The 15,638-nt window shown below is 49.7% G+C and overlaps 2 protein-coding genes and 1 long non-coding RNA gene across 4 annotated transcripts; 2 read left to right on the top strand and 1 right to left on the bottom strand.

Moving 5' to 3' along the window:
- Positions 1 to 5,066: 5,066 nt before the first annotated feature.
- Positions 5,067 to 7,461, top strand: HOXA2 (homeobox A2). The gene is made up of 2 exons (XM_024755089.1): positions 5,067 to 5,656; positions 6,264 to 7,461. Exons 1-2 carry the CDS (start codon positions 5,167 to 5,169, stop codon positions 7,001 to 7,003), a joined length of 1,230 nt encoding a protein of 409 aa, XP_024610857.1. The 5' UTR covers positions 5,067 to 5,166; the 3' UTR covers positions 7,004 to 7,461.
- A 347-nt stretch (positions 7,462 to 7,808) lies between these two features.
- On the bottom strand, positions 7,809 to 11,515 carry LOC112406327 (uncharacterized). The gene is made up of 2 exons (XR_003004535.1): positions 11,263 to 11,515; positions 7,809 to 7,945 (listed from the first exon to the last, which is right to left on the bottom strand). It is a non-coding gene; the product is annotated as an uncharacterized LOC112406327 (long non-coding RNA).
- Positions 11,516 to 11,676: 161 nt separating this feature from the next.
- On the top strand, positions 11,677 to 14,363 carry HOXA1 (homeobox A1). 2 transcript variants are annotated; one of them, XM_024755020.1, is made up of 3 exons: positions 11,677 to 12,077; positions 12,281 to 12,372; positions 12,852 to 12,933. In XM_024755020.1, the coding sequence occupies exons 1-2, from the start codon at positions 11,733 to 11,735 to the stop codon at positions 12,335 to 12,337; spliced, it is 402 nt and encodes a 133-aa protein (XP_024610788.1). In that variant the 5' UTR covers positions 11,677 to 11,732; the 3' UTR covers positions 12,338 to 12,372; positions 12,852 to 12,933. The 2 variants fall into 2 exon arrangements, with proteins under 2 accessions (XP_024610788.1, XP_024610787.1); XM_024755019.1 differs by having other exon boundaries at positions 11,677 to 12,372; positions 12,852 to 14,363.
- The last annotated feature ends 1,275 nt before the right edge of the window (positions 14,364 to 15,638 follow it).

The raw sequence follows: 15,638 nt of genomic DNA, 5'->3' as shown, positions 1-15,638 counted from the left end.
TTTTCTTTGGTAACACGTTTTTATAGTTTATGTGACGTAGCAATCTTGGTTGCTGGAATGGCTGTCAGTATCAGTAGCGATATTTATCTCCTCCCGCCCCTCGCTCGGCCGCTGGCCCTGCACCTTTACCTTCTCTACTCTTTGATCAGAAACAGGGTATATGAACAAATTTTCTAGCCAAGTTCTTTGATGTGAATTTGTTCGTACATTATGGCTCCCGAGGGGAAGCGATTACTTTTTTTTTAGTTTTTAGTATTTTTTTTTAAATTGCACTTCTTGTAAAGAGCGAGAAAAAAATCAAAGGCGCTTTGAAACAGGGGCTCCCTGTGCAAGGATGACTAAGTGTACGTCTTTCCGTGTGTGTATGCTGGTGAACAGTCAGATTTATTTATATTTTTTTTGCAAGCATTGAATAAGTTTTAAATATTATTTATCCCCATCCGTTCGTATTTATATTAAAGAAATTCTGTACCCTGATTGTTCAGAAGGTTTCTTGGGCCTTTTGTTCAATGGTGTATTGGCGTACATAGAAAAAAATTTTATTCGAAAGGGAAATAGAATTCCTTTATAAAAACAGTAACGATGCAATAATACCAGAGAGGATCCAGCTTCTGAAAACAGTGATTTAGGTTTGTAACATCAAGCGAAACTGAAAAAAAAAATCTGTAAATGCGAAAAACGCTAGGTTTGTTTTGAGAGTTCTACATTCCTTGCTGCTCACATTCTGAGAAACAAAACAAAAAAATAAAATAAAGTTTCTATTCTGAATAATATCCGTGTTCAGAAGGGATTCTTTGGCCGAAGATAAGGGTCTGCGTGGAGTCCAGGCAGAGGCGAACTGGCGGAGCAGGCCGCGGCAGCCCTCCAGCTCCGGCTTGAGGCCTGGCCAGGCGGCTCGCCCGGGAGCGCGGCGAATCCTTGGGAAGGCAGCCGGAGCTTCTCGCGGCGGCAGTTCTGGAAACGCTGAGCTGCCTGCCCGCTGGGCTGCCCGGTTCCCAGCTGCCACCGAGGCCGGCCGCGGGCGCGGGGGCTGCGGAGTGCTGAGTGCGGGAGGAACAAAGGCAGCCCGGCTGAGGCGCGGCGCGGGGCGCACAGGTGCCCGGACAGCCCCGCCGGGGAATAAGGTAGGGCTGTCTTCTGCTCCACCATCTTCCTCCGGTCAAAGCAGACCAGCCAACGTCTTAACCCGGGGAATCGCCGGCCGCGCGGAGGATGCCGAGCACTTTCTAGGAGCAACTGGCCTCTCCGCCGATGCTTCGCTGTCCCTTATCGCGCCCGGAGGAAAGAATCACTCCTAAAATCGCCACTGGGAGCGGGGCGGCTCTGAAAAGACTGAGGCTCACCCAGGTCTCCAGCAAAAGAAGAGCTGAACTCCAAGGAGCCTCCCCGAGTCCTTCCATGGACTGCTTGAGTCCCAGCATTGGCTTCTTCCCGGAAAATAGGATTTGGCATACTCTGGATTTATTTCCTCTCCTTCTTCCCTCCCTGCTTTCCTTTTATGGCCCCAGGGGGAGGGGGAGAGAGAAAGGAGATTGGTATCTTTCTAATAAAAATGCAGTTTTACAAGTACTTCTTTTATTTGATGCTACAGGAGCTAAACATTACATTCCTACTGCTGGATTTAAGATAGAGCTGCCGACTGACTGGCTGGCAGAGGCAGAGGCAAAGGCAGGCACAGGAAAGGGAAATATTTTCATCTTCAGATTAAAGAATTGCTCGGAGAAGAAACCGAAATCTGAAAGTGCAAACCTCAGAACTACATCCCCATCAGCAGCGCCCCTGTCAAAGCTGGAAGTGAGGAACCACCTGTGTCTGGGGATCAGGAGCATCTGATGTGAGAAATAAATCCCCCATCTCCCTGGATTGTATCTTTCAGAGGCAGAGATGGGAAATGTCGCCATTTTGTTTGCAATCCAAAATATACATAATCATGGCCTCTATCTTTCCCCTGAGAAGCTCCTGAAGATGAGCTTTAAAAACAGGCAGTGGAGCCATTTTGGGGGTACCTACTGGGCGTGAAGGAGCTGCTTTTAGAGAAACTCCTGAAGTTTAAAAAAAAAAAGAAAAGAAAAAGGCTGGGCAGATGCAAAGCAAGGCAGCTGTAGAGATCTGGGTGTTTCTCTCACTGCTAGAGGTGCTTCCCCCAAATCTGTCCTGGGGCTCCTGCTATGTATTTTTTTTTCTTTTTAAAGAGTTTGGGCCGTGGAAGAAGTAGATTTGCTCCCTACCATCCCCCACCCCCAACCTCCCTGCTGACATATGGCGCACCTCAGAAATGTAGAGGCTGGAAAACCAGTCTTTGTGAGGACTGGAGCTTCCACCCTTTTGGTTGTTCAGACCTGAACACAGTAGGCTGAGACAAGGGGGTCTTCTTTTAAGTAATAATTTTAGAGAAGTGTGTAAAATTACCTGGGAGAAGACGAAACAGTGGTGGAGGCGGGGGGAGAGAGAGAGAGAGAAAGCTACCCATCCAGAGATGAAAATCTTTCAGAGATCCCACTGTTTGAATCCATTTCTAAAATCTCTAAAATCTACTCTTTAGCTGAGGGAGAACTGGTTTGGAGAAGTCCTTCTTCCCTCAGGGCAGAGATTTTAGAAAGGAGATTCCAATATGATCTCCCATATCTTGGCAGTCAAGACATTCATTTTGACTATCAAAGAAAAAATATCAATCTCAACCCCAGTTTCCTAGATATTAAAAAGAAATCCTTATTAAAATATCTCCTGAGTTAAAGTAATAGGTTTTGGGAAGATTTCAATGTTGAATGGTCCAAAAAAAGGGTTTTCTTCCAGATGGTATTTGAATTAAGGCCGCTGAGGCCAGCAGAAAGCTCTCACCCACGCAGCCCCTGACAAAGCCTCAACGATACGGGGGCAGCGCTGCTTCCTCTCCACGCTCCCCCTCCCTTTAACCCCTCAATATTTTCTGGTAAAAGCAAATACCAAAAGCCACCATCCCAGAGTCCACAAAGCACCTTTCCTAAAAGCAGCCTTATAACTCTTTCTGCTGCCAAAAAAGAAAAATCTTTAAAAAGACTAGTTTTCCTTGTTTACTTGCGTTTCCTGCTCTCCTCTTTGCTCGGCCACATTTGATCTTGGAAAGAGCTCGAAGCTGAAATGTGTTCTTAAGGGCCAGAAGCTGTCAAGGCTTTTGGTGAGCAAGATTGATCGCACTCAGACTTCCTTCAGAGCTTTGTTTGGAATAAAAGCAAGAAAACTGAAAAAAACCCTACATTTTCCAAAATAGCATCTCTATCTGTAAGGCAATGCTCTGGGCTAGTCAATGACGAAGTCCACTTTATATCTAATTTCCAACCCAAGCCCCCTGTGATGCCAGCCTCAGAGATGGAGTCCTATCCTTGTGGCTTGGTCAGCCTTTCTTGTTTTCTATGTAGATTTTTCTCCTCCGACAATCTTTCTCTCCCTGGCCATCAGAATGATTTATTTTCCTGCCACCGATGCCTGCCGGCCAGGGGGAGTCTGATCACTTGGTCCATTTCAAAGGAAGCAAAAGCGAATCATCATCCTCAGGGTTTGGGGGAAAAGAGATACCTTCAGATTTCACTCTCAGCCTCCTTCCCTTTTTCTGGCTCGGTGGATTTTTTCAAAGTTATTGTTTGGTATCTAAAGGTGTTATCTTTTGAACCCTCCAGCCCAGTCCAAGATTCACTCAGTCTCAAGTCTCCAAGTTGGAAAAAAGAAAGTGAAGAGAGAAACAGAACCTTTATAATTCCTCCTTGGGTCGCCCTCTGTCACCCGCGGTGCTGTTTCTCATAACAGAACCCGAGTGCAAACATCCCTGGTGGCCAAGAAGCTGGACAGTGCAGGAGACAGTTCGGGCTGCCAGGGAGCACTCACTGCATCTGAACCAAGAAGCCCCCACCAGAGCGACAAGGATGAGAAGAAGGGGAGGAAAAGAAAAAGAAAACAAGAGAGAACAAGCAAGCGCCTTCTCCTTCCGTGCTGCTAACTTCCAACAGACTTCCTGGAAATCAGAAATACTTACCGCACCCGAGCCCTACGGGTATGAAACCCAGAATGCCAGGAGCCGCACGCGCCTGCTCGGGGCGGCATTTCTTTGGCTGGCCGCCGCCCTGGCTACAGGGATTTGGACACATAGATCTGGGGTTGCTGTCTCGCTTGGCACATGCATCTATCTTTCTCGAGCCACTCCTGAGAAGTTGATGGCGCAGGAGGGTCGGGAAGCCTGGAGAGCCGCCTCCCGTTTTCCGCTTCCCGCTGGAGCCAGATGCATAGTTGTCGTGGAAAAGCCGGCTAACAATGGGCCGGGGTCCGGGGTCCGTGGGCGCGGACTCCGAGCTGGGCTTTGGGAGGGGGGCGAGGGCCTGAGGGAAGTGGGGGGAGGAGAGGTGGACAGAGGAGAGACAGGGAGGAGGAGAGGGGAGAAGAAGGAAAAAAAGAGGAAAAGAGGGAAAGACAGACGGGAAGGAAAACAGAGACAGACCAGTTCTGAGATCCAGGAACTGGTTTATGGCGGTCCCCCCCCCCCCGCCCTTTCCTCTCTGTCTCATCTCCCCTCTCCCTCTGCTTCTTCCTCCTGCCTCAGCAGAACTTATGTGGTTGGGATGCTGGGCCCTCGGGTGTCAAAACTTTAAGATTAATGGATTACTTTGTTAATGACTGCAGGCGTCAGACTGAGGTGCTTAAATGATTTGTGAGGTGCGAGGCGTCTTCCCGACAGTCCCAAACAATGCGCGGAGTGTGCGGGGGAGGCAGAGGGCAGCTGCCGCCGGGACCGGCTGCAGGGCTCACCACTCGCACGCACTCACACACTCACACACACTACCAGGCGCACACACCAGATCCGTGCTGATCAGGAGGCAGGCAGGCACCCTCGCCCCCACGCACTCCCAGGCATCCCTAACCCACACCCACATATAGGTATTTTTGCCCTGAAAAAAGTGTAAATAAAGCCTCGCTGGCCCCCAATGAGGCGTTCCTTCCCGACTTTTTTGGATCAATCAAACAGACAGTGGCTTCTTTTGATTAAAGCCCAAATTGTCATTGGGCAGAAGCAATCATGTGACAGCCAATTCGGTCCAATTTCAACCTTGTCTCCATGAATTCAATAGTTTAATAGTAGCGCGGTCCCCATACGGCTGTAATCAGTGAATTAGAAAAAAAACACCCCAGCAGCGATCTTCTATGATAGATTTTTTTTTTCCCTCCGCGCTCGCCTTTTTCCTGGGCCTTGCCCCCCCCAAGCCCCTCCAGAAGAGGGAACTTTTTCTCCGAGGGGGCTCCAAGGAGAAGGCCATGAATTACGAATTTGAGCGAGAGATTGGTTTTATCAATAGCCAGCCGTCGCTCGCTGAGTGCCTGACATCTTTTCCCCCTGTCGCTGATACATTTCAAAGTTCATCAATCAAGACCTCGACGCTTTCACACTCGACACTGATTCCTCCTCCTTTTGAGCAGACCATTCCCAGCCTGAACCCGGGCAGTCACCCTCGCCACGGCGCTGGCGGCCGCCCCAAGCCGAGCCCCGCGGGCAGCCGCGGCAGCCCAGTGCCCGCCGGCGCCCTGCAGCCGCCCGAGTACCCCTGGATGAAGGAGAAGAAGGCGGCCAAGAAAACCGCGCTGCCGCCCGCCTCGGCCGCTGCCGCCACCGGCCCTGCCTGCCTCAGCCACAAAGGTCAGTCCAAAGACTTGGCCCCAGGTCCCCGGACCCTCTTCCCCTTCTGGGCTGCCCCGAGAGCGGTTATGGGGGGAGGGGAGCGTGGGCTGGGAGAGAAGGGGGAGAGAGAGAGATGCTTGGCTGCTTTCCCTTCCCCTGTATGTATGTATATATATATATATATATATATTTTAAGAAGGGGGTGGGGGAACTTTCCCTAACTTGTGTGATGTGGGATGATTTATTTGAGTTGGAACTGACCTCCTCTTGTCTAGTTGTCCTAGAGTTTGGCTTTTTGACAGTAATGAAGAGTGATAGATCGCTCTTGCTCAGCTAAGCAGCTGATGCATTAATTATAAATTGTGGTGTGGCTAATATAAAGTTTGCTCCCGGATGGAGAGGTTGGGGGGAGCTACAGGCAAGAATTTGATGGAGGTGGAAGAGATGGGGTCTCCCCGGGCTGGGCTCCCAGGAAAGGCAGCACAATAGCTTTACTGCATCTAGGGGCGGCCATTTTGTTGCAGTTGATCTTTTCTGCTATATTTATTCTCCAGTGGAATAACCCCGCTCGGACCCCTCCACCTCCAACTGTGCGTGTGTCTCTTGTTGGTTTCCCTTTCCGCAGAATCCCTGGAAATCGCCGATGGCAGCGGCGGGGGCTCCCGGCGCCTGAGAACTGCTTACACCAACACGCAGCTTTTAGAGCTGGAAAAAGAATTTCATTTCAACAAGTACCTTTGCAGACCCCGAAGGGTGGAAATTGCAGCGCTGCTGGATTTGACTGAGAGACAAGTGAAAGTGTGGTTTCAGAACCGGAGGATGAAGCACAAGAGGCAGACCCAGTGCAAGGAGAACCAAAACAGCGAAGGAAAATTTAAAAGCCTCGAAGACTCTGAGAAAGTGGAGGAGGACGAGGAAGAGAAGTCGCTCTTTGAGCAAGCCCTCAGCGTCTCCGGGGCCCTTCTGGAGAGGGAAGGTTACACTTTTCAGCAAAATGCCCTCTCTCAGCAGCAGGCTCCCAATGGACACAATGGTGACTCCCAAAGTTTCCCAGTTTCGCCTTTAACCAGCAATGAAAAAAATCTGAAACATTTTCAGCACCAGTCACCCACTGTTCCTAACTGCTTGTCAACAATGGGCCAGAACTGTGGCTCTGGCCTAAACAATGACAGTCCCGAGGCCCTCGAGGTCCCCTCTTTGCAGGACTTTAACGTTTTTTCCACAGATTCCTGCCTGCAGCTTTCAGACGCAGTCTCGCCCAGTTTGCCGGGTTCCCTCGACAGTCCTGTAGATATTTCAGCTGACAGCTTTGACTTTTTTACAGACACACTCACCACAATCGACTTGCAGCATCTGAATTACTAAAAACATTAAAGCAAAACAAAGCATCACAAAACAAAAACCCCTTTGACCAGGTGGTTTTGCCTTCCTTTATTCTGAGAGTTAATTTTTATTTTATTTTCTTCTTGACTTACCCTCTCCCTCCTTTAAATGTTGAAGATTTTTCTGTTTAGTGATTCCCTTAACCCAGTTACAGAGCCATCTTTTTCAGATTATTTTGGAGTTTTAGTTGTTTAAAATCTAATCCAACAACCCTCTATGTGATTTCCTGAAAGCAATATATGAGGCCTGCAAGAAAGTGATCATATAATTGTATCTTCACTTTCTTTTTATTTTTGTATTACATTAGGATGCATTGTCATGCGTATTTTTGGTAGAATAAATTCTCCTTTGCTATAAGTAGCTTTCTTATTTTTTTTCCTCCCCCTCTTTCTCAAGGCTCATAACAGTTTCTTTTTCCTCTTTTAGTCTAACTTGGTAAATAAAATTCTGGTCACAATCCATTTTCTTTTTCAATTTTAATATATTTATTAAATGGGCATGTTCAAAGTCTTCAATAGACAGCAACAAAAAAAGAAAGCCAGAAAATGGTTAGGGCTTCTGAGAAGTGTGTTTTTTTTGTTTTTTAAGGGAATGGATTAGGTTTTTCAATGTAGAGATTCAAGCCATAGATTTAAATTGGTAATAGAAACAGGACTGGGCAGCCTCAGAGTTGGGCCAAGCCCAAGCTTTTGAAAGTGGAGAAATAAAGTGCCTACAGAAACCTCCAACTCCAGGAAGGAGGAACATGGAGTTTCTTTAACAAGCTACCAGTCTCCAGGTCAATAACTAAGTTATCAAGAATTCATTTATTTATACACATTTGTTTCAAACATTTACATTCCAAACCCCTCCCCCACAAATCCCCAAACATTTTCAGTGTGGTTGATTAGTCTCCCAGCTGTTGATGGGTCCAGGCAAACAGACCTAAAACAGAAAAACAAAAATAAAACAAAACAATGGTTACTAGCTGGAAAATGCACTTCAGAAAGGGTTTTTTTTTTTTTTTTTTTTCAATCCTCTGGTTCAGTCATTCTAGGATTCTTTTCTTTTTTTTTCAGGGTCATAAAAATCAATATTTCATTCTTAAATCTGTTTACATGGCAAATAATGGATCATTAAAGCTTTGAAGTCAGGTTAGCAAGATGAGATTTAAAGTGGAGTGTTTCTACCCCCCAGGTTATAAATTAACCCAGTTTCTAGAGAAAGAGAAAAAGCACTTTAAATGAAATATCAATAAAATGTGAACTAGGGATGTTACTGGGTTGTTCTGATTTTTTCTCCCTTCTTATGTCTCCCCATGTTTATTTTTCCCTTACTGAGCTCTGTTCCGATGGCTACTTACCGTGAGAAAAGGCAGCGAGTAAGCAACATGTGTGGGGGGCGGGTTGATTTAAGAACCCGGCTCTTAATAGCAAAGGCTTGGAAGTTATGAGGAAATCGCGATCCTTCTCCCCGGGTTTGCTGCCTACCCTCCCCCACCCTTTTGCCCCCTAAATCCCGGCAGCGGCGGAGGCGAGTGGGGACCTGGGCAAGTCTCCTGCCCCAGGCGCGGAGCGGAGCAGGCGGCCCGGCCGAGGCCAGGGTTTAGCCGCTGCTGTTTGCGATTCATCCCACGCTCATAAATCAAACGCTTTCTATGAATGAGAATGTCATCAAAGAGATCAATTGCAGGAACACATGCACAAATAAAAATCCTCTTACGTATTTGCCGGGAATCCCCGTCCGAAAGCATTAAGTTAGAAGGCGTTTAGTCATAATTCATTTTTATTGCTCTTTTAAAACAACAGCTTGGCTGAGCCGCGGATGCCATGAACAGCTCGGGGCCTCGGCGGCGTTTTGTCTCCTCCTCGCTCCTTCCCTTTCTACTACTAGAAGAGCCCTGAAAGAGGCGCTTTGAGCTCAACAAGCCGCTTGCAAGGGATCATTTAAATAGTGACCGAGCTCGCCTTTCACGCACTCTCCTCGGGCGTTTAAGGAGACTTTAGCTCGCGTCGTGGGGCTCTGGCCGACTTGCCCCGAGGACCTAGGGTCTCCCACTCGGCGAAATGAGCCCTAGGATTTCGTGGTGGTGAAGGAACCAAGCTACGGAAGCCTGCGGGATCGAGGCCAGAGGAGGCTGCCTTTGTGAGCCGCACCGGGAGAGCGGCGCTCTGGGCGACCAGCCGGGGCGGAGTCGGCTCGACCTCGAGAGCCCGGCCAGCCCGGAGCAGTGCGCGGAGGCGGGTCGGTCGCGGCCCGTGTGCAGCGGCCCTGTGTGCTGGCGCAAGCTTGTGATCCCAAGAAAAACACTCCACCCACGATGGCCGGGAAAAAGGCCCGGAGGGAGGAAGAGAGGTGGAGGGAGAGGAGCCCAGAGGCGGAGAACTAGCAGAGGAAGGAGAGCGGTTGCAGACTGGGGTGGCTTTGTGGAGCGAGCCCTGCTGCCGAGGGGGTCGTGCAGACCCGAGCCGAGGAGGCCAACAAAGGGACAGGAATGAGGCAAGGGGAAGAACGTACCGACGAGCTTCGGCTGTGAGAGCAGATCGTCCTCAGTGCCAGGCCAGAACCCCTAAGGTCCTGCCTCCTCCCCCCCCCCCGCACTGGCTGGAGGCCTGGCGCTCCCAAAGAAGCCACCTCCAGGAGGGCCTCCTTGCCTTTTCCCTTCTCCCGGATGAGGTTCCCCAGGTGCTGAAACTGGGGCAGGAGTGACCTTTCCTGGTTCCCTCTTAACCATGATTGGGGATGGGTCGCAGGTCACAGGAAAATACCCTTTCAAAAGGAAATGTTTAGGAAAAATGTTCCTTTGCTACTAAGGGAATCTACAGTCAAATGTCTGCCAGTTTTCCCTCTTGGGGAGACAGGTTAGGAGGGAACTTCTATACGTGAAGAACAGAACACAGAAACCTGAAAGGCTGACTAACACATTTGAAATGTGCCTGCCTCAAGAAAAACTTCCTTCTTTTAACTGGGGAGGGAAAGCTAGAGAGGAGTGGGAACCCCAAATCTACATACAATCCTCAGATACATTTGATCTGTCGGATTCCGATGTGGTGAACATGGTCAGAATAAAGCTACACAGCATTGGCTGCAAAGCTTCTGGATGATGTCTGGATTTCTTTTACCCAAGAATGCATCAATTCTTGGCCTCTGTTTGGCCTTTTCTCTCTACAAGCTAAGGGTTCACACGAAACCTAATAGTAAACAGCAGTTAACAACCCCGTCGGCATCGGGGTAGGACGAGGGTGATGGAGAACAGGACCCCTGTCCCGGGATGACGCTCAGATTTGCACGTGTCTCTCTAGGGAAAGACTTGAAGGTTCACACAAGGAACTACGCAGTCAGTTGTTGGGGAAGGAGGAAATGTCCCGTCCACCATCAGCCATCTGTCCCCCGCCCCTCCCACCTGCCAGCCCCCCACCCCCACTTCAGCTGTGCAGTAGAATGGGGGGGTGGATAAAGGAAGCTCTACCACTCCTAACATCTCCCTTCAGGAAACGAGAAACGTTGCGGGGAGTGGGGGGGGGAGAGTCCATCGTAGTTTGCGGTAGCCGTGGTCTCGCCCTTTGAGGCCCCGGTCGGATCACGCAGGCTCCTGGGTCCTAGGGAGCCGGCAGATGGCCTGCAGCGCAGGGCCCGGCCCCCAGGCTTGCCACGTCCGCTAGCGTCATCTCTCTCCCCCCGCCTCCTACCCCTCAAAATCCACCGGCGGAGTTGCTACGGATCCCGTAGGGCTCCCAGAGCAAGCTGAGTGGGGAGGAGAAAGGGGCGGAGAGCGAGGAGAGAGGGAGGGCGAAGAGCTGGGCCACCCCTGGTCTTGGCCAGCAAGCCTAGCTCCCGAGGCTCACCCACTCCCGGGCGTCGAATTACATACAAAAGCTCCACGTTGCCACGCTAATAGCCGACGGGGGGGGGTGGGGAGGGAGGGGGAGGAGGAAAGGAGGCTTCAAGACCCTCCTTGGAGAAGGGAAGTTTCCTTTTTTGCCCTCGTCCCCTCCACGCCCACTCGGGTTCCTCCCAGCCAGCTCTCTGCGTACTTCCCTCTCCATCCCGAGCTTAGAGAGCTGGTGGCCCAGCCTCGTCCTACGCCACCGTTCTCGGCACTCCTCGAGGCACCGCAGAAGGCACTGAACGGAAAGCGCCCGGGGAGCAACCCTTCCAATTCCTGGCGTTCCGGGCTCGGCCAGTGTGCTAGTGGCGGCCCAGCGAGCTCCCGCCCACTGATTCCCGACCCGAGAGATCGAGGAGCCCTCCTCGCTTCTCACCTCTTGCCAATTCATCTTTCTGTGCGCGGTGGGGAAGGGGGCGGTGACGGGGGATGCATTCCAGCCCCCACTTCCCGGAGGGGGGGGGAGATCGGAGTCAGCGCGCGCAGAAAGCAGCCTCTGCTCCCCTTCGCCCCAGCGCTCCGAATCTGCCCCGGCAGCTGCCGCAGCTGCTGCTGCCGCCCGGGCTGCCTGGGGGGGCGACTGCGCGTCACCTAGACTGAGGAGCGCTGGGGATTTAAATGCCACTGAAATGGTGATCCATCACCGCAGGAGCCAGCAAACTTTCGCAGCAAGCTCCGCCATTGGTTGATATAGTCACGTGCCCCTCCCCTAGCGCCCTCCGCCCTCCCGCCCCCCCTCTTGCGCACTGTACATTCATATCATTTTTCTTCTCCGGCCCCATGGAGGAAGTGAGAAAGTTGGCACGGTCACCCAGGGCTTCGCAGGACCCGGTCACTCAGTGACAGATGGACAATGCAAGAATGAGCTCCTTCCTGGAATACCCCATCCTCAGCGGTAGCGACTCGGGGACCTGCTCAGCGCGAGCCTACCCCTCCGACCACGGAATTACAACTTTCCAGTCGTGCGCGGTCAGTGCCAACAGCTGTGGCGGCGACGACCGCTTCCTAGTGGGCAGGGCGGTGCAGATCAGCCCGCCCCACCACCACCACCATCACCACCCCCAGCCGGCCACCTACCAGACTGCTGGGAACCTGGGGGTATCCTACTCCCACTCGAGTTGTGGTCCAAGCTACGGCGCGCAGAACTTCGGCGCGCCTTACAGCCCCTACGCGTTAAATCAGGAAGCAGAAGTAAGTGGTGGGTACCCCTCGTGCGCTCCCGCTGTTTACTCTGGAAATCTCTCATCTCCCATGGTCCAGCATCACCACCACCACCAGGGTTATGCCGGGGGCGCGGTGGGCTCGCCTCAGTACATTCACCACTCATATGGACAAGAGCACCAGAGCCTGACCCTGGCCACGTATAATAACTCCTTGTCCCCTCTCCACGCCAGCCAAGAAGCCTGTCGCTCCCCTGCATCAGAGACATCTTCTCCAGCACAGACCTTTGACTGGATGAAAGTCAAAAGAAACCCTCCCAAAACAGGTCAGTCTTGCCATTCCATGAAAGCTCCTTGATGATTTTGGAAGGAGCTGGTATGCTTAGTTTCCAAAGAAAATTAATCATGTTTTTTTTTTTAAAGTTCTTGCTTCCCACCTGTGTTGTAGGGTGTGGGGAGGTTTACCCAGGTGCGTTGGGGCAAAGGAGCATCTGGGACTGCTGTATTTCCAAAGGGGCTGGGTTTTAGAGGTTTGGGAAGTAGGAAGTGGGAAGTGGGTAGGTGTGTGTGTGTGGGGGGCGTCCTGTTAATATCGCCAGGCTCCATTAATCATGGTCTGACCATGCTAACGGTTGATTTCAGATTAACACTTTACACCTCATCACTCACCCTCCCAAGCCCAGTTTATGTTCAGAAATTCTTGATTCCTCTTTACCCGAAGGTTGCTCTGAAGCGTGTACGGAATCTCATATCGATTATAAAAATTTTTACCTTTTCCTCTCATCGCTTCCCACCTTGCCCCCAGGGAAAGTCGGAGAGTATGGCTACGTGGGTCAACCCAATGCAGTGCGTACCAACTTCACTACTAAACAGCTCACGGAGCTGGAGAAGGAGTTTCACTTCAACAAGTACTTGACGCGTGCACGCAGGGTGGAGATTGCCGCATCCCTGCAGCTCAATGAGACCCAGGTGAAGATCTGGTTCCAGAACCGCCGAATGAAGCAGAAGAAACGAGAGAAGGAGGGCCTCTTGCCCATCTCTCCAGCCACTCCGACGGGAAGCGAGGAGAAGGCCGAGGAATCCTCAGAGAAGTCCAGCTCCTCACCCTGCGTTCCTTCCCCGGGGTCTTCTACCTCAGACACTCTACCTACCTCCCACTGAGGCCGCCCCGGCCCCACTCTGCAGCCCAGGCTACTCCTCCGGCTGGGACTTCTTACCCAAAGCACATTCTTAGCTTATCTTCCTCTCCATTTACAATCTTTCTCTTCCTTTCTGATCCTATCTGGGGAACTCCTGGCCAGGATAATGGGTTTCCAGAGAATTCTGGATTAGAAACTTGATGAGGGGGGAGGGGGTGTTAGCTCCGTAGCGCAGATTGAGTGCCAGCATCAATTTTCTGATGGCACCTAACACCCCTACTTTTAGGAGATTTCGACAGAACCTACTGTTCCTTTCAGATGCCCTTTGGAAAATAGTTTCCTCTGCCAGCCGAAACATGTCAGAGTGAGGCCTCTCATCTTTTATCTATCTGTATATTTACAGTTGTCCCCTACTTTGCCCTTAAAGAGAGAGAGAAGAGGGTCCAGGAGTTCATGAAGAACAGATACACTATGAGAGTGTTTACACAATTAATTCATCCCTTAATTTAATTCAATTTTATGTGTGTGAGTGTGCTGGTTGTAAATGCTTTGTCCTGAAAGATTTATCTTTATACAGATTTTCTAGAAATGTTTTGATTAAGTGACTAAAACACAGTGGGCAAACTCTCAAAGCTGGTACAACTTTATATGTGATTATAGGTTAAAGAATTAAAAGCTCTCATTTAAAATCAATCAGATGCCTCAGATGGTAGCCTCAATTTGTTCTTTCAGTGAGTTAAGAAGGCCTGCAGAATACAAGGGTCAGAAACCTTGCTTCCTGTGCTAAGTCTCTCCCCATCCCCACTCCTTTCTTGTTTCTCTGGCCACACTCTATTTAAAATTTGTGCTGGATTATTCAGCTTCTAAATGTATTATTCAAACCAGCTTCTTCCTTCCACAGTTATCTTAGCTGGATATGATATATTTTCAGCTCAATTGTTAATGTGATGGATGGCACAATGAATGTATATTTTGTGTGATTCGTGAACAGTCTTTTGCATGTCGCACAATGTTTTGATGTCCCTGAAGTACCACACTGAGTTCTATCAGTTATCCTTTGTGATATTCCCCATTTCCTGTACAATCATGAACAGCTCAGAGATCCCGGAGTGACGTGATCCAGAGCAGAATTTACGGGTCTTAAGATGTCTGTAATAAATATATTCAGGTTTCAGATATGCTTATGCATCTGTGTATTTGGCTTGGCTACAATTTGCTGGTTCCTACAAAGTTGGCTCATTTCACATGGGGGAGAGAAGTGTGGTGTGTATTTTCAAAGAGGTGGGCCTTTTCTTGAAAAAAAAAAAAAGGAAAGGCTTTTCATTATGTAGCTGAAGCTTCCCCTATGCATGTAATTGCACCTAACGATGTCTATGTAATAGGATGATTTTCTTTAAAATAGCAGCAGCTGCTTTATTATAATCAAAGCTCATTATGGAAAAAAATGAATGGTGAAGAACTTTATGAAGCAGATCTATTTTTGAAACAAACATGGATACTTCCTGGGTCAAGTGCTAACCTTTTCACCTCCAACTCAATGTTGACATATATATAAACAGAATCCCCTTCAAAAGCTGAAACTCTTCAGTCAGTCTTTCCTCACATCAATGAACCAAGAGCTAAGAGATTCACATTTAATTAGCTCCAGTATAAAGCTGTTTGAGGACGGGGCCCCCACCCCACCCCTCTTCCTTCTTTCTGGATTGTTGGACAGTGTGCCAAAATATTCCACTCTTTAAATTGAGTGTGGTCTGTACTGAGTAAACCTTTGCATCCCTCCTCCAATTCCTCCTGTCAAGATCCACTCCTTCCTTCCACTTTTTAAACCCCTACTCCCAATTCTTTCTGGGTTACATATCTCATTCCCATCAGATTCAGCTTTGATTTCACAGCCACCATGGCGGTAATGGGTCTACCGCTCAATTTCCGTGCCACATAACCCAGAAAAACATTTTAATTTTCTCTGGGCTCAATAGGTTCTTCCAGGTGAACTTGTGGAAGCCGCTCTGAAGTCTGTCCATATTCAAGATGCTTCTGACCAATGCATGTGTCTGCTGGTCTCAAACAGAAGAAGCCAGCAAATCAGAAGTTCAAAGTGACTCTCCTCCTAGACCTGTTACCACGTCCCCTTTACTTTCACACATTTTTGGAGGCTTTACTTTAACCCCAAGAGTAGAGCAGAAATTTTACGGCATCACAAACAAATACAGACATATGACTTCCGCTCCAAAGGGTGTTTACAAAGGATGGGCTCGGGTTCAGGGTGGCTGGGTAGTGAGAAATCTTACAAAAACTTGTAATTTGCAGGCCTCCTAGAGCATCCTTGAGATTTCCTGTAGTTCCCTGTCAAAGAGAGTGAGCCGGGACTCTGCAGGCGCAGTTGCCGCGGCCATATCAAGGGCACCCAGTGCCCTCCCCTCAGCTCCTGGGTTCTGGGGTTGCTTCTAAAAGAC

The sequence above is a fragment of the Neophocaena asiaeorientalis genome, unplaced genomic scaffold, assembly GCF_003031525.2.
Source record: "Neophocaena asiaeorientalis asiaeorientalis breed wild unplaced genomic scaffold, Neophocaena_asiaeorientalis_V1.1 scaffold36, whole genome shotgun sequence".
NCBI lineage: Eukaryota > Metazoa > Chordata > Mammalia > Artiodactyla > Phocoenidae > Neophocaena > Neophocaena asiaeorientalis.
The sequence above is the reverse complement of the archived record's forward strand: the minus strand, read 5'-3'. Positions and strand labels throughout refer to the sequence as shown.